This window comes from Lissotriton vulgaris, chromosome 1_1 (genome assembly GCF_964263255.1).
Source record: "Lissotriton vulgaris chromosome 1_1, aLisVul1.2, whole genome shotgun sequence".
Classification (NCBI taxonomy): Eukaryota; Metazoa; Chordata; class Amphibia; order Caudata; family Salamandridae; genus Lissotriton; species Lissotriton vulgaris.
Window position 1 is genome coordinate 99,802,800 of NC_141685.1, and position 21,114 is coordinate 99,823,913.

The following is a 21,114-nucleotide window of genomic DNA, read 5'->3' on the forward strand; positions in this document are numbered from 1 at the left end:
CAGAGAGCGCCGCGGCTGCATGCAGGCTGAGAGGCTGAGAGAAACCTCCGTTTAGGCGTTGCGTGGCGGTACCCCCTGGTGAGTCCTGTTGTGGTCCAGAGTGTGAATCAAGGGCAATGAAATTAAGGCGTACTGTAGGAAGGTGGCTACCTGAATATGGTTACCCCAGATTTTTTGCCTGTGTTTAGCTGGTTTTCGACTAATCAGGGCCCCAGGCTATCTGCTCTCAATGTAAAATGGACTCCATGTACCCTAGGTGCATAACTAAATTGGCTTGGGTCACCTTATCAGCCCCTGTACAGTGCACTATAGGTGCACAGGGCATAGGTGCCACACAGGGCCTACCAGGGGCTGCAGCATATCTTTTGCCACCCCTGGCTGGCTATCCAAAACTGACACAACTGGTTGATCACTCAGCTGGGGCAAGGTGGTGTAATCACCCCTTGCTTAGATATAGTATGCCTATATCTAACCCTATCTGGACACATATAAACCTATGAGTCACTCCTATGGCAGGCCTTAACAATCCTGGAGGCAGAGTGCGTTGTTTAATGTGAGATGGTGCTCTACCATGAGCTGAGCCTGTCTGCAGCTGTCGGGACCAATTCCCTTAGGATAATGCCATACCATATACTAGTAGGTGCATTATAATCCTCGCGGTTATATGTCATCTTTGGTTTGGCTTTATCAAAACATGTCGTGTAAGGTGTCATACGATTTGGAATACTACCCCCTCGCCAGTCCTGGCGACGGGGGTAGCATTCCACCCCTCTAGAGGGGACGACGTGTTACTTTTGCTAAAACGCGGTTGATTTAAAATGAGCCTCAGATCCACAAAATGGATGCCTCTGCCACAGACACGGGTCTGGCCTCCTGCTGCTGACCGAAACTCAGCAAATGGTGGCCTGGACAAAGGGTTTCCTGTCGCAGGGCGGTGTTAAACCACCCCAGACAGGAGATAGTGGATTGTAGCAGGGAGGTTTCAAAGAAACCAGACACTGCCTGGGGAGCACAAGGCTTCCCCTTGCATAATCCGGCCAAACCGGTTCTGGGGCACACCAGCCCCAGTCCCAGCGCGGCCTGGATCAAAGGAAAGGGGCGTATCCACCCCCTTCCTGGGTCCCACCCATAGGAGGGGACCTAGCAGGTAATCACGCCCCCCAGATTCGAATAAGAGTGGGAGCAGTGCCAATGCACTTCAGATTATCCTGACGAAACATAAGAAATGAAACTCTGGACCCTTCGACATCCTACTCAACATAGAAGACTGAAGAATCTCCCTTGTGGTCAAGGAGTGACCACCCTGTGCAAACAGGCACCATCCAGCACCTCGACCCTTGCTTTGTTGCAGTTCCCGCCGGAACTCGAGCGACAGAGATCGACAAGATCAAGCTTGCCTGCCTTCCTCCAGCCCGATCCACAGTCCCTGCAGAGCTGAGACCCGTGGAGGCAACCGGAAGCGTGGGGCACGCCATCTTGAAAAGTCCACGAGACGCTGACTGCGCAGCCCACGAGTGACCCTCGAAGCTGTACACCGGGGTTTGAGAAGCCCCAACCCTGAGCTACCCATGCACCAAAAATCACCCCTCCACACTCGACGAGTGCTGCGTGGGGCCCTTCTGCTCGTGTTGGCTCAACGCGTTGGCCCGGTCACTTGCCAGCTGTCTTGTGGCCCCTGTGCCGACGAAAACCTTAATTCGACCTGCTTTTCTGGTTGCTCCAGATCTGCACCAGCTCCTGTGAAAAGGAGCCCCCACTCTGACCCTCCTGGCCCGAGTGAGAAGCAATCTTCCGGTTCCGCGTGGATTGCTCTTGCCAAGTGTTGTTTGCTCCAATCTTGAAGCCGACTGCGCTGACGGCGAGAGCCTGCGTGGGACAGATCGTGACCTGCTCCTGGACATCGCAGATGCCCCAGAGCCCACGTGACAGCGGAGAGAAGCTCCTCGACAACCACCTGATTGCGCCCGACATTGCCTGGTTCCGTCCTGGTTCCACCCTGGTCACTGCTGAGTGACCCAGACTCTGTCCCCTCTGCTTTCAGGTACTTTTCTTCTTGGGTCCACCCTTGGATCCCACCGGACACTTCTGCTTCCCATCGCCTACAGCATCTTCAGCTCCAAGCACCAAGAGCCTGCGTGTCAAAACCCGACGCCACTTCGACCCTGTGCACCCGCTTCCTGTGGGTGAGGTAACATTGCAACGCCGGTGTTCCCACACTGGTACACACCTCTAGGGTCTGTGTCTTAAGTTTTGTTCCTCTAGGTTCAGCGGAAGTATCTTTAAACTCACTTTGTGTAACTTTTACGCACCATTGACTTTGCATTGGTGCAAGCCGCACTTTACGTGCTGCACCCGAATCCCGCGGGCTTTTCCCGACTTCAGCATTGCTAGTCCCGACTGCTCCCAGCGATTCCCTAGGCCCTAGGCCAAACCACTGTTCGATTGGTATCTCTTATACCACTTTCTTAATATATGGTTTGAGTGGCCACCCGCCCTCATCCATAATTGTGCAACTTTGACTGTTATATTGTGCTTTTGATTTAACGCTTGTGCCCCTTTGCTCATAAAGAGTACTGGGGATTATTTTAGAAATAAACACATATATTTTTATAATATATACTTGTGTGGTGTCCTTTCATTTGATATTACAGGATTGTATGTGGTAAAACAGCTCGCTTAACACGACCTCTTAAGTTAAGCCTTTAAGGCTGCTTAGTCCATGCTACCCCTAGAATAGCTTGTCTAACAAGGTTGACTTACAACCAGACACCATAAGGGATTGTTTGGACTGATACAAGGTGGTTCCAGAATTGGAAACATCATATATCAGGCCAACTTCTCACACGTACTTTCATGTGCTCATTTTATTCCACCTGATTATCAGTTGTTGGGTTTTTCTTCACCTGGATTTACTGGGTGCAGAAAACCAGGACACAATCTTTTTCCAGACAGAAAAATTAGACTGAAAAGATGCATAAGACTCTGGGTGTAAGAAAAAAACAATGGAAAAAGGAGGAAAAGATCTACAATAACTTATCTAAATAGGGGACAATTAATTCACCTATTTCAATGCCATTTAGTGCACTTCAGAATAATCCAATTTATTCCACCCCATCACTCATACACAGGGACTAGATTACACATTTTTTATTGTTTTTTTGTTTTTTTGTAATCACTAAACTCATATCTCTTTGTTCTTTTTTTCTTTGTAACAAACATCAAAATAATTTTATACACAAGCTTTTTGTACAACATATACCATCATATACATAACTATATACAAAACATTCACAAAAAATTGACCAATGAACAAAATCATAACACAAAAACACAAGGACTTATACGATTTACACCCTACAGAATATTTCAGCAAAGTCTGAGTGCCCTCCCTTTCACTCTAGGAGGTGCACTTGGAGGTAGTATAGCACAGATGGTTCGAAAACCCAAATTACCGAACCTCAATCGAAACCTGTGTCACAAAGGTTACAAGTTCCCAAATTAATTATCATCCTAAAAACTCCTCCATTATGAAAGTGTCGACGCGGTCGCATTTCGGCCTTCCAGTCAAATTGGCCTCCTCAGGACAGGGTGATAATCCACCTAAAAATACATATAATCCAAAATAGAAATCCATTTTAGGAATCCATTCATGTACTCTGTGCCCTCCTCACCAATCCTCACAATCCGTGCCCGGTAGTCACCGTGCCCAGAGAAAGAAAAACTAAAAAGGGGGTCGTGTGTAACTTAAGCCCATCATCCTACCACCGGCAGGCGTGGGGTGTTAGAAGCAATCCTAGGACCATATCCATGCACTCCAAGTGATTTATGTGCTACACAGGCTGGAATGACCCAATCACCAATGCCACATGCTGTTCAATGGAACACTATCAAGTGTGACTAACCGCTACTGAGGGAAACAGGACCTCACGGCTCTCCATGCACCCAGCATGCATCTCCAAGTCACTACATACTCGCTACTTACAAAAGAAATCAATCCAGGGGCAGCCGGAAATCATTCACAAAAACCAAAACCAAAGGCAAATTCTGCAAGATGAAATGACAAAATCCATGAATTGCAAACGGTGCTTCTCATGGTGATTCATTCCGGTAAAACCTCTATCAGGGTAAGTCGGTCTCCTACCTTAACACGAAGTCTGGCTGGGTACGAACAAATCGTCTCACGTGTCTGCAAATGTATCCACACTCCACTGGCTCGCTAGGGAGACCAAGACAGAACTGTCAGTGACTCACAACCTAACTCCTCTACAACCCTTACCCCACTTTCTACATCTATTAGCAGTCTGCCACTTCTCTCACCTAATACTAGCCCGTAAACTCCAGAACGTCTCTCTCCTTCAATGAAAAACTGCCGCCAAACAGGTCGGGTTTGCTCCATAGGACGCCCGCCAGTACCTCCACAAGGAAGCAGCAAACGTCATACCCCATGTGACTGGGGTTCTCCGTCACAAAAATAAATGACGGGCCAAGCATTTAGTCTAACCAACGTTCACTCACCCTGCCCAACCTGGTGTGAAAAGAAAAGTATGTGTGTAAACCGGGGCACCGTACATACACTCTAGCTAATGTGGGGAAAATAACTCAACACTTCCTATGGGCCACGCAAATAATGAGTGAAAAACGAGGCTCCTCCCTATGCTAAAATCTGTAAAATAGAGCTGCTTCTCACTAGGGATCAAAGAGCCCACAACTGGCTACAATATGTGTGACTCCCACGAAGGTGACAAAACCCTCGTCACATGTGGTGTGGCACGTGCTAAAAACACGAGAAACGGATCGGAGAACGACTATGGACGGGGGGCACAGAGGGTGAACATCATTCCACCATTATTAAAAACACAGTGTGTACACAAGACCCTAATTCAAACCACTCGTGTGTGTCTGTACCTATACAAATATAAAATACAGTCCTAAGTATTCACACAAGGACCATATCATATTTCACTGTCAAACAAATCTATATACATCAATATTTCTGTACAAAATGTTACATATTCAGCAAATCATAACGTAACGCGAATAATTATCAAAAACAACAGAATAGGTGCACAGTTGATATCTCAAGTACATTACGCTGTAATTAATGCCCATATTTCATCCCGATCATTCAGACCCCTTTTCGCAGTTTCATATTTCTCAATCATTCTGGCTTCCAGTCTGTTGAGGGTTGCATGCATCATTGGGGTTCTCTGTGTTCTCACTACTAGTAGAACAGACCAATTTATATCATTTTCATTGTGGCCCTTTTCAATGTAATGTTGGACCAATGGCGCTCCCAAATACTGACATCTAATTCTGGATTGATGTTGTATTACTCTCATTTTCACGTTCTGGGTGGTCTGCCCTATGTAGGTTTTCCCACACGGACAGGAGATGCTGTGCACCACATTTTTGGTGTTGCAATTGGAGAAGCTTTTTTGTATATGCTTACGGTTCTTGATCCTTACATGTTTAGTATTGTTAGTCAGTTGGCAAACAACACAGCCGTTGCATTTATAGTGTCCAACTACAGGGGGGAGGTGCAACATACTTCTCAAGTCACCCTTTTCTGATGTCTGCCTAGTTGCCTTCACCAAATGTTGACGAATATTCTTAGCTTTGCAAAAGGCAAATAAAGGTTTAGGGATCTCGAACTGCTGTATTAGTCGCCAGTTCCTCAAAATGATTCGTTTGATCATATTCGCTCTGGGGCTGTATGTTAAGACACAGGTCATTTTTTCAGTATTCTGTTTTTCTTTTGGTGTGAGCAGAGTCTCCCGTGGTGTAAACCAAGCCCGTTTAAGTGCTGCTTTCACCAATTTTCTAGGGTACCCTCTGTTTATCAATTTCATTTGAAGTTTTTCTGCGTTCGCAAAGTAGTCACATCTATTAGTGCAATTGCGCCTAATCCTTAAAAATTGCCCATAAGGCAGGTTCTCTTTCAATGTTCTAGGATGTCCACTATTAAAATGAAGTAAGGTGTTCCGGTCTGTAGGTTTAGAATACAGACTAACCTCTAGCCTTCCGTCTTTGTGAGTTACATTCAGGTCCAGGAAATTAATTCCCTCCTGGCTCTGGGCCATAGTGAATTTTAAGTCCCTGGATCTGCCATTAAGCCAATCATGGAAATCACTTAGTTCTTCAAGGGTTCCTGACCAAATTACCAAAAATTTCGTCGATAAATCGACTCCATTTCGTAATGTGGGAACGGAATGGTGTATTGTCATTGAAGATGTAATTTCTTTCGAACATGTCCATAACCAAATTAGCAATTTCTGGGGCAAAACAACAACCCATGGCTACCCCTTTAACTTGCAAAAATAAATCCTCTTTGAACGCAAAAAAACTATTTTTTAAACAAAGTTTAGCCAGGGATGCGATTAAACTGGTAGGTACTGCATGGGGTCTCGTCCTTTTATCTAATACTATCTCTAGTATCAGCAGGGCCTCATCCTGAGGGATGTTAGTATACAGGCTTTCAATGTCGAAAGTGACCAACAACTGGTGGTCACTTTCAAACACCGAGCCCTCTATCTTGGAAATGAAATCCATTGAATCTCTAATATATGCCTCGGTTTCTGGTACAAATGGTTTTAAGGTGCCATCAATATATTTAGGGAGTGGCTCCAACAAGGAACCACAAGCAGCAATAATAGGACGACCTGGAGGATGCTGTAAGTCCTTATGCATTTTGGGTAGGACATATATGTTTGGTATTTTGGGTGAACTGGCATTCAGAAAAGCATGTTCCTTTTTACAGATATATCCTATGTCTAAGGCTAGTGTGGTAATCTCCATAATCTGTGCTTTGAGACTCTCCATGGGGTCTTCCTTAATGGGACGATAGTGATCTATATTCTGCAATTGTCTCAAAATCTCATTATCGTATTCATTGACATCCCACAGTACAATCCCACCCCCTTTGTCTGCAGGTTTAATAACAGTAAGGGGGTTACTAGATAAATCTTTCAGGGCTGCCATTTCCTGTTTGGAAAAGTTTGGCTTGAAGTATACTTTTTTACGGCTAACTTCATCCACTTCATTCAAAATTTGTTCTTCGAATATCCGAATCTCATCCGGCATAGTAGCACTTTCAGGATAAAATATGGACTTCATTTTAAGGCCACTAGTATTTATTTCAGTGGCTTCGTCCATGTCTGTGAAAAATATTTTAAGCCTAATTTTGCGCAGGAATTGTAACACTTCCATCTTAGTATTCACAGGGTCCTGTGGCGTCAAGGGGACGAATGGCAAGCCTTTATGGAGCACTTTTTCTTCTACATTCGTCAATTTATGTTTTGAGAGATTGTAGATAGGGATCAGTTCATTTGTACTCGTCATCTCAGTCTCTGCACAATTATCTGTTGTATGTGCGATGCCGTGTTCTGAAAACTCCGTGGTTTGGGGGTGGTTGTGGAGGGGGAGGCCTCCATCCTCCTCTGGATCCCCGTCCCTCCGTCCTCTGCCAAAAAAAGGGAGGGTCCTGGGGTATTGAAAATAATTTGGGTAAGGTTGATAGTGTTGGTACTGACCAGTAGAACTTTGGTCTGAGTCAGATGAAGACTAAGAGAATGTAATAAAGTTCCTTCTCGATCTTCCTCTATATTGTAGGTTCAGGGTACTGGGATTATTGTTCTTAAAAAAATCCTCCTTTAAGTAAGGGTAAACAGTTTCAAAATTGAAATTCTTAATATCCCTTGCCACTTTAGTAGTCTTTAAATTTACCGTATGTGTTTTAAAGTCACAAATAGTTTTTTCAATAGTTTCAAGCAATGCTTTAGCATCAGTTATAGTGGTATCTGTCCCGATTTCTTCCTCCAATTTCTTTATCTCTTTAAGCTCTTCCTCACTAATTCTTAGAGCTGTTTGGATAGACAACACTATCCAATCACAAGAGCATTTAGTGCCTACTCCACTAAAGTCTAGGAGATAGGGTTTGTCATTCACAAAAATAACTGGAATGTTTTTAACCTGTAATCCTACAGGAATTGTATTGCTCTTAAGGTGATCTAACAGTACTTGCGCATGGAGTTGTGTCCTGGTGTTTTTTTTACGCAACTGTATAAGGCGTTCACTTTTATCAGAATTCAGCGTTCCGGATGTACCTGATTCACCCCCTAACAAGGAGGGAATAAGTAACAATCGATTGATATCTTCTTCTGAATATTGTACCATATGTTGCTCAATCATATCCGGGCAGCAAAAGGGCAATATTCAGCACACTATTCTCACAGTTGTACAGACACACCACACTCTCAACACATCATTCATTCAAGGCGTCGTTTAAACATGTCCCCAGTAGTCGTATAGGACCACTTCATTAATTTCTATATCATAAACTATTACTCTAATTACAAATATGTGCAACCCTCACACTTAACAATTATGTAAGCCAAAAAGGTTTACCCAAATTACCCTCCTTTACCTGGGTAAGAACAAAATGCAAGAAAAAAACAATGGCTGCCGGCACCGCGGTGCTAAGGCGCTGCTGGTGCTTCTCGCGCGGAGGCTGCTGCAGGGCACAGAGGAGCACAGACGAGCACAGAGGAGCCTTGGCCTGCCACCTGATTTATGTAAAAAAATTGTTTATTATTTTTTTCCCACAGTCCACAGGCAAAAATTACATCATCACTTGGTCGCACGCAGGGGATCAGAAAGCCTCAACAGAATTATAACAGGTGGACAAAGTGCATTGATCAATATAAACCAGCTCCCCCTCTTATTAGATAAGCCAAATGAAAGATACAGCTTCGAAGTGCCCAGGAGCTGAGAGAGAGAGATAAAAAAGAAAAAAAAGAAGATCATGCAACTTTGCTAAGCCAGAAGATAGGTCTAAAGAAAACTCAACAGCCTTCGGTAACGGTAATTTCTCCAGGTTTCTCCACCGAGGTGTTGTATGCGGAATAGCCAAAAAGCGTGGACAAACTCATCCTAACATGGGATAAGTAATTATGAATCTAACAAGGAACAAAGAAAAAAACAAAAAAAAATGCCCACCCCCCCACCCCACCCGTGGTGGCGGCGTGTTCATACTAACGAGAGGTTGGTCGACACTGGGATTGTGATCAAAACTGGAAGAGATGGCGGGCTCTGATGGTGGAGGGACACACCGCAGACGGACGGCCCGGGGAGAGGAAGGAGACAAGGGGGCCCCATTTAAATTCGAAATTCTTATCATTATCCCTGAAAATATCAGCCATACGTTCTAGGCTAAGCAGTCTCCAAAGACGATAGTGCCATAAGGAAATAGCTGGAGCCTCCCTTCTCTTCCAGGCGGCTGCCAGGGTGACCTTAGCTGCCCCACACGCACCACTCTTGAAGTGTGGGACTCAATTTCGGGCGACGACAGGTGGACTTCTTTTCCATCCCCATTCACTCCAATCCATTTCAATCCAGCTTTCCCCCCGGCCCAACATGAGGGACCCTTTGATGCCTGGAGAAGGGGAGGCTGCTTAGCTCTAATACATTTGTTCCACAATTTTGATCCCCTTACTTTTGATCGATGTCAAAGGGACTTTGTATTGAAGAACACAGAAAGATATCAGTATATCCAATTAATGCACTGGGCCCTCACACCTCAGATACGGGAGGCTGCTACTCGACCTCTCACAAAATTTGAGGCCTTTCTCACCAAGACTGCTATCATGAAAGGGGTGATCTCATTTATCTATAGCTTCCTCCTTAAAACAGTGCTTTCCCTACACCCCCGGTATATGTTTAAGTGGGAAGACTTAATTCACCGTTTTATTTCCGATGAGGAATGGACGCATCTATGGTACGACATTGCACGCTTCAATCATTCCTCAGAACTCAGGGATCTGCTGCCTGATTTTACGTATACACCAATCATTGAGCAGAACAGAGCTGAGCAGAAGAGTGGAGGGAAGTGTTAAAACGGTAAGGGCACACCCAGCTTGCTTGCTAATCTGCACGCAAATAAAAGCACAAGCTTGCCAACAAACTGTAAAGCAAAATTGAAAACTAGGTTAGCAAACTTCATGCGCTGGCTCGAGCATCCCTTGGGGCCGTCGGTAGATTAGCCTGGTGCGGAGTTACAGGTCAAATGGCACGTTTACCGTCTCCATAATACAGAGTGGGAGGAAGGTGCTGGGCAGTAGAGAGGAGAGCAGGGCCAGGGGAGAGGGAGGCTAGGAGCAGAGAGAGAGAGGAGACGGACAGCAGGGACAGAGGAGCGCTGAGGGGGAGGCCAGGGGAAGAGACAGAGCCTAGACAGAAGGAAAGTGAGAGTCAACAAAAACAAAGGGAGACGGGGGCAGATGAGGCCTGAGAGCATAGATCGAGAGAGACACAGAGCAGATGGGACGGGTATAGGCAATGAAGAGGTGAATGAAAGATTAGTAGGAATTAAGGGAAAAAAAAAGGAAAAAATAATGGAAGATGAGAGATATGAAAGAGGGGAAAGAGACACAGGTTGAAATCATACCGGTCAACTCATCTGCCTTTGGCGGGTGACACCGGCATGGGAGGGGCATTTCCTCACACACGCAACATTGTATTTTACAAAGCGCTAATTTTTCATGCACTGTAAGTAACAGCTTGTCACAGTTATTATGGCGCTGAATTTACAGACCCACGGAAGAGGGGGAAGCTGAGTTTGCCAGGGGACTCAAACTCGTATCATGCTGCCTTTCAAGAAATGAAATTCAGCTCAGTGAGTGATCCGAACGGCACGCTAATAGGTAGTGTCACAGCTGAGTGAAGAGAGCAGCAAAACAGAATACTGTCTACTGCAGAACCCGCTGCTAATGAATGAAAAGACTGCTTCAGAAGGGACCCTGTTACTGCAACAATTCTAAATTAAACACTTAGTTGTTTCTGACAAAAGCAGCAGAATATATTGGCCTCATTTTCTAATTTTGTGTACTTGGGTGTTAAAACGGTAAGGGCACACTTGCTAATCTGCACGCAAATAAAATCACAAGCTTGCCAACAAACTGTAAAGCAAAATTTAAAACTAGGTTAGCAAACTTCAATCGCTGGCTCGAGCATCCCGTGGGGCTGTCAGTAGATTAGCCCTGTGCGGAGTTATAGGTCAAATGGCACGTTTACCGTCTCCATAACAGAGAGTGGGAGGAGGGTGCTGGGCAGTAGAGAGGAGAGCAGGGCCAGGGGAGAGGGAGGCTGGGAGCACAGAGAGAAAGGAGACGGACAACAGGGATGGAGGAGTGCTGAGAGCGGAGACAGGGAAGGCCAGGGGAAGAGACAGAGCTGAGACAGAAGGAAAGCGAGAGTCAACAAAAACAAAGGGAGACGGGGCAGATGAGGCCTGAGAGCAGAGATCGAGAGAGACTCATAGCAGATGGGACGGGTATCGGCGATGAAGAGGTGAATGAAAGATAAGTAGGAATTAAGTAATAGCAGATAAAAGAACGGCACAAACAGGGGGGGCAGAGGCTTACCTCATGTCCTGTTAAGACGCTGCTCGAGCAGCAAAATTGCAGCCGCAAGGGAGTGAAATGTTTGGATTCGGGGGCGTTTTTGGCCGGAATGACGTTCACAAAGGGGCAGAGAGGGAAAAAATCTCGGGAACGCCCACGAATCTGCTCCGACAATGACGGGCAGATCTCTCTTCCAATGGCTAGCCTCCATTTATGGGGCTAGCCAATGGAAGAGAGAGGAGGGACAACAGCCGTACTGTTGTAACATAAGATTTCGCCTGCGCGAACGCTGCTGTGCAGCGGACGCCAGGCAAAACCTAAAAAATACAAATGCATCAGATATAGTGAGATTGAACACTGGAAACAACCATGACCAAATATCATATTGTGAAGGTGAGGGTAAACAAATGTCTCCAACAAAACCCTTCTACCCTCTATTTAATAAGGATCTATCGGAGGTACAAGCAGTTATGAAAAATAAATGCCTAAACAATCAAGCTGATAGTATAAAAATGATAGAGAATGGGAAAATTCAGTCCTTAGAAATGCTGCAAGTGGAGGAAAGTAATAAACAGGTGGAAAGTAAGCCATCACAATTGGAAACAAATAGAGCAAAGAGTGAGAGTATCAGAGGGGATGAAACGAATAGAGATTTGTTAAGAGGCGCAGGTAATTTTAACGCCGGAATATAAATCTAAGGGTAATAATGAAACAACTTGCAAACATCCGGACCCAACACAAGATGGCAGGAGAATGCAAAGCATGTGCATCTACAGCACACATGCCTCAAACAGAGGATTAATGGCCCCAAATCCCTGCCGTGGTATCTGGTCATGTTGTGGCTGAATGTGCCATGTGTTGTGGCAGGCTATAGTGCTTGGTGTGATTTGGTCATTTTTGACAAGGTGGCGTGCTGAACGGTTAGGCAAATTTTGAATTTCTTTGTTTTTGGGATCGTGTGATATAGTGCGGTACCTACCGTATGATGTAAATAAATTACATTGCTAATATACCATAAGGATGTAGGGTGAGTGTTATTATGGCCGAAGCCTTGCTGATTAGATGCAGAATAACAGGTCTGGAAGGTCACTGCTGACTAGGGCAGGTTAGCAGCTGCACAGGCCTTGGGCATTGATCCTATTGAGGATAATATGTGACGGGCACTGGTGACTGAGTTGGCTAGCAACAACGCTGGCCTCTGTTATTCATTACAGGCAGGGTAACAATGCATGTCAATATTGACTGGAACTGGTTGGCAGTAGAGTTGACCTCTGGTTTTGAATATTTGCAGAATTTAAGGTACAGGGGTCACTACTGACTGGAGTTACTTAGCAGGATACTAGGTCTCAGGGAGCCAATACTGACTGAAGCTGGTTAGTATGATCACTAGTCCCAAGGTGCTACTAATGACTCAAGTTGGCTAGAATCATAACAGGTCCCAGGGGCCAGTACTAACAGGAGCTGGCTAGTAGGCTTACATACAGGTCCAAGGGGCCACTACTGACTGGAGCTGGCTAAAAGAATAACAGGCCCAAGGGTGGTGGGGTGCGAGTGGCACCAGTGACCGGAGTTGGATAGAAGCCTTGATAACCTTTGGTATTGATTAAATACAGGATTCCAGGTCACAGGAGGCACTGCTGAATACAGCTGGATAGCAGCAGTGGTGGCCTCTGGGAAGAAGGAATTGAGAAAGCATAACTGGATATACTGGTTTCTTTAATACCGATAATTGTTTACACATCATACACATCAATGCCACAACGTGCATTGATATATTACATTACCAAATTACAATATTCTTATATAATTTGATGTGTCTGTTCGCCTTAATATGCCTGCAAAGTTATATGATTCTCTTAGGGCCCAGAACCACTTTATTTAGTGATGTCCATCTGCACACTTTCCTGCATCTTGTAGTAAATTGAATATTGACAAACAGAAGTGTTATTTCCAGAAACAGTGAATTCTGCAGCTTGTCTGTGTATCTTTTATCTGCACCTCACGGACTCCTCACATTCCTCTCGAGAGAAGATTCTGCCTCCTACTCATTACTGTTGTTTTAGTAACTGTTTCAATCACGTGTTCACGTTTCATTGACTTGTATTAGGAGAAAAGTGTATAAAAATACATTGTGTAGCATTAGCATTATATACTCCAACTTGCTATAGGGTGGATGCTCTCGTCCATTGCAAAGACAATTGTCACTTGTTAGTTTGCTTGGCCTTTTGCTATTTTTGCATTAAATGTATGACAGATTTGTTGGTCTCCCGGTGTGTTGTGTTTTATTTTACATAGCACAAGAGATGCTGAGGAAAATGACAGTCCAGTATACACATTCTTCATATAAATCAAATCACAGTATACTGTTCTGGAGGTTCAGTCCCACAGACATTATCTCTAACTGAACGCAGGTACCCTAGGAAGCATGTGCTTTTCAAACCAGTTGCCCTCTAATGCGCGTCCTTGCTATTGGATAAGTCCGTAAGTCCTGAATTTTAGGAGGGTTATCGTATCTAGTGCACTCTGTTAGACAGCGCTCACCTGTGGTAGTAAGATGTTAATAGACACCTTATCACCTATGCACAGTGCAGGGCTTTGAGTTACAGAGCTCCTCACGCTGTGGAGAAGATTAGGTCACATTTACCCATTTTCCCATATTTGGGCCTGAGGAAATGCCAACAGATTGCTCCATGACTACACAAAGCATGAAAAAAGTTGACCAGAAGTATAGACCCCAGCTTACCAGCAGGTCCATAGGTGATCGACACGTTCACACAGTGATAGGCGCCCTTAGTTCCTCAATTTCTCTGCCACTGTTTTTAATCTCAACATGGACCAGGAAGATCACATTAACTATATTGTGGCAACTGGTCGATAGTTGATCTTATATTCAGACTTTCACCAATCTCACATCTTATGACACAACATCCTCTGTCCTACTATGCTCATCTGGCGTACTTAAGAAAAGTTCTCCGACAAAGTGCCCTCTTGTGGTGCCTGCCAGGCATTGTAGCGCCGGCCTGGTGAGGAGTATAGCCCAATGATGAAGCATGTCACCTTCAGGTGAGTGAACGCAACTTGTCTTAAAAGCACATGCTTCCTAGGGTGTCTGCGTTCAGTTACAGATAATGACTCTGGGACTGAACCTCCGGAACAGTATACTGTGATTTGATTGTGTTTTATTTTAACAAATGTACGTAGCAAATATTGGTGCTTGCTTGTTTCACAAAAACAAGCGTTTGCAATGCAATAGGTCTCGCATTTACACAAGTTTGATCTATTGGCATTGTAAATGACAATTGCTCTATTTTATGTTTTGATTTTTAAAACATAAATAAAAGGCATTGTCATTTCCAATGCCAATAGCTTAAACTAGCGTAAATGTGAGACCTATTGCATTGCAAATGCTTGTTCTGCTTGAACATGTATTTCCAAAGTCTGTAGCGCTAACCTTGCTCTTGAGTGTGGGGACAGCCGGAAACTGCATATGCTTGCAATAAAATTATTTTAAATTGAAAAAACATTGAATATAATATGAGTAATAGGAGTACTTCCAAGCAGACCGGTGTACTTGGATCTGGTATAGAAACCCCATTTAGTTTTCATATACATCAAAGGGAAATTTGATTCCTATTGGTGCAAAGAAAAGGGATTATTGGCTTTGAATTGCTGTTCCCTGAAGGCTTCGATAAACACAAGAATTACATGGAGGTAAACTTGGGGGAAAAATGATTGGCCAAGTCTTGATCCATCTCTCTTGGTACTGAAGTTAACTTTTTTTTTAAATCGGATGTACACATGTGAGCAAGTAATATAGCAAGAAATAAAGGTCTCGGTGCATGAGTACCAATGGCTGAAGTAGATAGACCACTGCCCGATCCTTTATCCTTGACCTTTAAGCTTTGTTGGGTGGAAACAAAATGCAGATGGCAGTTGAACAGACCAATGAATGAAGAGGGCTGATTCAAAGCGCGTTCGTGCGTGTGGGCGTGTTTATTATATGAGGCTCCCGAAGCAGTCTCGTGGACTGACGCCAGGAATACATCTTGGCAAGGCCTGCATGCAAGGGGGTGTTGGTGGCTGCAGACGGGCGGGTGGGTGAGAGGGGTGTTTTGTCTCTGGACTATGAATGTATGAGTCATAGTAGGTGCAGCGTGGCGCCGCCTGTCCAGGGGCCACTTAACAGTTAACACATTTAAAATGCGTCCGTGCATAACCCTTGCCATGGATACTTCATGTACAGGCAGAGGCACGTGAAATGCGGCGTGATTTGTTGGCCTATGAAATGGAAGAAGGGCTCACTGTCGGCAGCCCCTTCAGAGCTGTTTTCCATCTGCCTCAGAATAATTATTTCATTAGTAAGTCCGAGTTGTCCGCATTTGGGGTGCAACGGAGCCTGTTGCAACCCAAATACTGACAACTCTAGGCAGTTAGACACGTATTGTTCAGCATTTGCGCTGTAAAAATGGTAAAGTCTTCTGAATTAAGGTAGTATATGGAGGGAGAGTGGGAGAGAGAAAGAAAGACAAGCATTTGCAAAGCAATAGGTCTCGCATTAGGAAAGTGTGACCTATTGGTATTGTAAATGACACATTTTTTTAATATGTGTTGGCTTTGAAAATATATAAATTAATAGCATTGTTATTCACAAAGCAAATAGCTTACACTTTCCTAATGCGAGTCCTATTGGCTATGGCAATGCTTATTGGTAGCAAGCAAGAACAGTGCTGTTGTGGTGCTGAGCGATGATGTGGTTTGGCTGAGTGATGTGGTGGTGTATTAGAGTGATGTGGTTGTGTATTAGAGTGATGTGGTGGTGTCCCAGAGTGATGTGGTGGTATCCCAGAGTGATGTGGTGGTATCCCAGAGTGATGTGGTGGTGTCCCCGAGTGATGTGGTGGTATCCCAGAGTGATGTGGTGGTTTCCCAGAGTGATGTGGTGGTGTCCCAGAGTGATGTGGTGGTATCCCAGAGTGATGTGGTGGTATCCCAGAGTGATGTGGTGGTGTCCCCGAGTGATGTGGTGGTGTCCCAGAGTGATGTGGTGGTGTCCCCGAGTGATGTGCTGGTGTCCCCGAGTGATGTGGTGGTGTTCCTGAGTGATGTGGTGGTGTCCCTGAGTGACGTGGTGGTGTCCTTGAGTGATGTGGTGGTGCCCCTGAGTGATGTGGTGGTGCCCCTGAGTGATGTGGTGGTGCCCCTAAGTGATGTGGTGGTGCCCCTGAGTGATGTGGTGGTGTCCCCAAGTGATGTGGTGGTGCCCCTAAGTGATGTGGTGGTGCCCCTAAGTGATGTGGTGGTGCCCCTGAGTGATGTGGTGGTGTCCCTGACTGATGTGGTGGTGTCCCTGAGTGATGTGGTGGTGTCCCTGAGTGATGTGGTGGTGTCCCTGAGTGATGTGTTGGTGCCCCTGAGTGGTGCCCCTGAGTGATTGAGTGGTGTCCCCGAGTGATGTGGTGGTGTCCCCGAGTGATGTGGTGGTGTTCCTGAGTGATGTGGTGGTGTCCCTGAGTGATGTGGGAGTGATGTGGTGGTGTTCCCGAGTGATGTGGTGGTGTTCCCGAGTGATGTGGTGGTGTCCCCGAGTGATGTGGTGGTGTTCCTGAGTGATGTGGTGGTGTCCCTGAGTGATGTGGGAGTGATGTGGTGGTGTTCCCGAGTGATGTGGTGGTGTTCCCGAGTGATGTGGTGGTGTCCCCGAGTGATGTGGTGGTGTCCCTGAGTGATGTGGTTACAGTGGGGTGCCTCTGGTTTCAAGGAATTGAGTTTATCGGATAAAGAAGGAAACGGGACCCAGCAAAGGTTTTGACTAAAAGGCGTATGGACTGCCAGAAGAGAAGAAGAGAAGAATAACATTCGAATACTATGGAATGTTTACATCTGCCTGGACTTTCCCCTTTAAGTCAAAGAAATTCCCAGCGGGGCAGCGTTTTCCATGAACTCGACTTAAAGAAAAAAAAGGGGAGTGCCTTGCGTGTTTTGGTATGAATGAGCCTGGCCCGTAGAAGTGGCAAATAAAAGACCCTTTGTAGTACACTCTGATTGGATCCAGTTGGGGCCTCTCATAGCTGCTCACAGTACAGGGTGCAAAAAAAAAAATACTGCTACATTCAGCTGCGTAGGGTTAAAGTTACCAGATGGCTCAATGCCGCCAAAAACGCGCCTCTTCAATCCTGGGCCTTTAATTCACCCATGATTGTTTCCAGGTTGGTTAGTTTTAGTGTATGAACTAATGCTCAGCTGCACTACGACTGCCAGGATTCATTAGGCTATTAAGGAGCTTGGTAGGAGCGCTACTTAACTCCTTGGACGCTCATGACGAGGTGAGCTCGCCATGAGCCACGGCGCTCCGGTGCTCATGACGAGCTCAGCTTGTCATGGCCCGTGGAACGCTCAGGTGCGGGGAGAATTCCCCCGCTGTGCTGAGCGTTCCACGGGAGGCAATACACCTGTGACGAGCTGAGCTCGTCATGAGCACAGGAGCGCCGTAGCTCATGACGAGCTCAGGTCGTCATGAGCATGGGGGCGCTGTGCGTGCCCCCCAAGCCCCCAGCACAGCGGGGGATTAACCCCCACAGCGAAGGGGTTAAAAATGCACAAAAATAAATAAATACACCAAGGCTGCAAGTGATTGGTGGCAGATCATTTTGTTGACTAATATAGTGCTTTGCGTGTTTTGGTATGATTGAGCCTGGTCCGCAGAAGCGGCCAATAAGGGAGTAGCGAACTCACTGACAACTTGGTAGTACACTCTGATTGGATAAAGTTGGGCCACCTCATAGGTGCTCACAGTACAGAGTGCAAAATAAATCGATTGTTTCAACCTGCATTTTTACGAGTGAAGGACAAGGCAGGGCGTACAAAGTCCAGAGCAGTATTTAGTAGAATAATGCTTTTGTTCTAACAAAGCGAGCAGCTAACCAGGTGGTGCTAATGGTTGCTATTTGAGCCAATTATGGTTAATAATTTAGAGTTTAGTCTGACCCCTGGTGTTATTTGCAGTGCTCAACATTCTAAGACATCAAAGTGCTGACACCGCCTCCGGAGTTGCAGCGCTTGGTACACAACACTGAGATTGTTGCCACAGCTTCTGTGTTGATTTAACTGGAAGTGTAATGTGAGCCATCAATGAGATGCATGGATGATTCTTAAATTAAACTTTTTGGGAGAACTGGTTTAATGTGATTTTTATTTCATTTAAGGTGTCTGCATTCTAATTTGTGAAGCAGAAGCTCAGTGTGCCGCACTCCTTTAAAAAATAATTGAATATTGAAAAAAGAGCTCAAAGTGCAGCGCTCATTAAAGAAAACATACACAGATACCATGTACATGCCCAATGTGGAGTGGGGCGAGGCGTCTTTAAAAGAACAAGAGGGGGGAGGGCACGGAACAGGAACAGGCACCCTCGGAAACATCTGGTGAGCCAGGGGGCGGGTGAGCGGGAGGCATTCCTTTGTAGTCTGATGGGGGGAATGCGAGGCACAAATGGTGTAATGGTTGTGTGCGAGCAGCTTCTTATCAAGTCGGATGGGGGGGGCGGGGGAGCAGGGGAGCGAGCGAGTGGGAGGGAACAAGCATATGGCGAGCGGCGGGGGAGCAGCTTGGGAGCATGGACGATTCTTAAATTATACTTTTTGGGAGAACTGGTTTAATGTGATTTTTATCATTTAAGGTGTATGCATTCTAATTTGTGCAGTTACCTGAATGCATTGTTAAAGATGAAGCTCAAAGTGCCGCGCTCATTAAAGAAAACATACACAGATACCATGTACATGCCCTATGTGGAGTGGGGAGGGAGCGTCTTTAAAAGAACAAGAGGGGGAAGTGCACGGAACAGGAACAGGCACCCTCGGAAGCATCTGGTGAGTCAGGGGCCGGGTGAGCGGGAGGCATTCCTTTGTAGTCTGATGGGGGGAATGCGAGGCACAAATGGTGTAATGGTTGTGAGCGAGCGGCTTCTTTTCAAGTCGGATGGGGGGGCGGTTTCATTAGTCTGATGAGACTATTATTTTAGCCCAATGACTGAAAAGATATATTAGATTGAGCCCCCTTCACTTATAAGCTCTCGGGGTGGACGCCGCCAGTATCTCACATCTGTTTACTCATCTACCTGGAGAGCAGAAAAGACCGCAACAAGAACATATCTCTGTGGGCAGTGCCATTCCGAATAATAGAGCCAATCCAAAGAGAGAAGTTATTGACACTGAGAGGTGACTATGAGAAACCGAGGTCCTATACTGGTACTCGCACTCTGCTATTACTTCATTGTTTTAATTACTTTTTGGTTAGGCGATTTGCATGTTTTATGAGACAGAAATATATTTTTGTAAGAAAAGCGCGTGACCTGCATTGGAAAAGATGAAGCTCAAAGTGCTGCGCTCATTAAAGAAAACATACACAGATACCATGTACATGTCCAATGTGGAGTGGGGAGGGAGCGTCTTTAAAAGAACAAGAGGGGGAAGTGCACGGAACAGGAACAGGCACGCTCGAAAGCATCTGGTGAGTCAGGGGGCGGGTGAGCGGGAGGCATTCCTTTGTAGTCTGATGGGGGAATGCGAGGCACAAATGGTGTAATGGTTGTGTGCGAGCGGCTTCTTTTCAAGTCGGATGGGGGGGCGTGGGAGCAGGGGAGCGAGCGGTGGGAGGGAACGAGCATATGGCGAGCGGCGGGGGAGCAGGTCTGGTGCGAGGCTGATGGGTTTGACGTGCACGCGCATCTCATAAGAGTGCATCCCATGAACTGGACGTAATCCGCACTTGGTAGAGATTTTGTTTTGCCTACTATATACTCGCCTATTAATCCCTGCGTGATATAATAGGCAAGACCTAATGATCGGATACCTGCCTCCGAGCGCACTTCTTACAGACGAGTATGGGGTTATCATGTTGCTGCTACAAGCTCCTTACCTGTGTGAGTTATCAGGATCGATGCAGGGAGCAGACCGAAACAAGGCACACATGGAGGTCAATGACAAATACTGAAGAATTAACAGAGCTTCCAAGCTGGTGACCATTAGTTAATTGACCCTGAAAATAAAAGACACGTTTTTAGTATTCTGGTGACATAAAAAAAAAAGGTTATAAATTCAATATTGGGTCGAATACTTAAAAAATGGGTTTGGATGTGCTGAATCGAATGTTGCCCCAGGTCATGCGTGACACCTTTCACCACTATTGCTTATTGGACTTGTAGTTTTGTTTTTCTCATTAAAAAAATGGGTTCTAAAGTCCCAGTGATCTAAGCGATGTTAGTTAAAATCAGAGGCCTGAGTGAGGGTGAAGCATGACACTGCTCTGCTTAGCAGTGAGATGAATGACAGTTCCTCAGCCCTTCCATTCTTTGACAGACAGAGGCTCGTCAGCCGTTCATATTTTTTTGCAATGGGAAAGAAACTTTTATTGCAGCTTGTGCCAACTGAAGAGATAAAACCCCTGAGCATGTTTAATTGACTACTGACAAACATGAACAATCAAGAACATGAGTTTCTGGAAAACTATCAAGCACCCAATCAGAATCAGCCGCCCTTCATACCCAGGAATTCTTGAGGCTTTGGAGAGGGTGAATTGCACGTGGTATAAGAGGAGCACTACATCGACTCAAAGCTCACTTCTCAGGGATGTACTGAACTGCCAGCCTCATGGCACACTTAGCCAGCTCTTCACCTCCTCCTCCTCAAACTGTTGACCAGCTATCAGGGCAAATGAGCCTGCAGCA

The 21,114-nt window shown here is 45.6% G+C and overlaps 1 protein-coding gene across 1 annotated transcript in view; it reads right to left on the bottom strand.

The window, feature by feature from the left end:
- Nucleotides 1–21,114, bottom strand: part of LOC147737577 (uncharacterized) — a 499,818-nt gene that overhangs the window by 42,463 nt on the left and 436,241 nt on the right. Inside the window, exons 10-11 of the mRNA XM_086924527.1 lie at nucleotides 7,723–7,859; nucleotides 6,424–7,224 (exon numbers count right to left, since the gene is read on the bottom strand). Coding sequence (XP_086780653.1) covers nucleotides 6,424–7,224; nucleotides 7,723–7,859 — 938 coding nt within the window. The remainder of the gene's footprint in view (nucleotides 1–6,423; nucleotides 7,225–7,722; nucleotides 7,860–21,114) is intronic.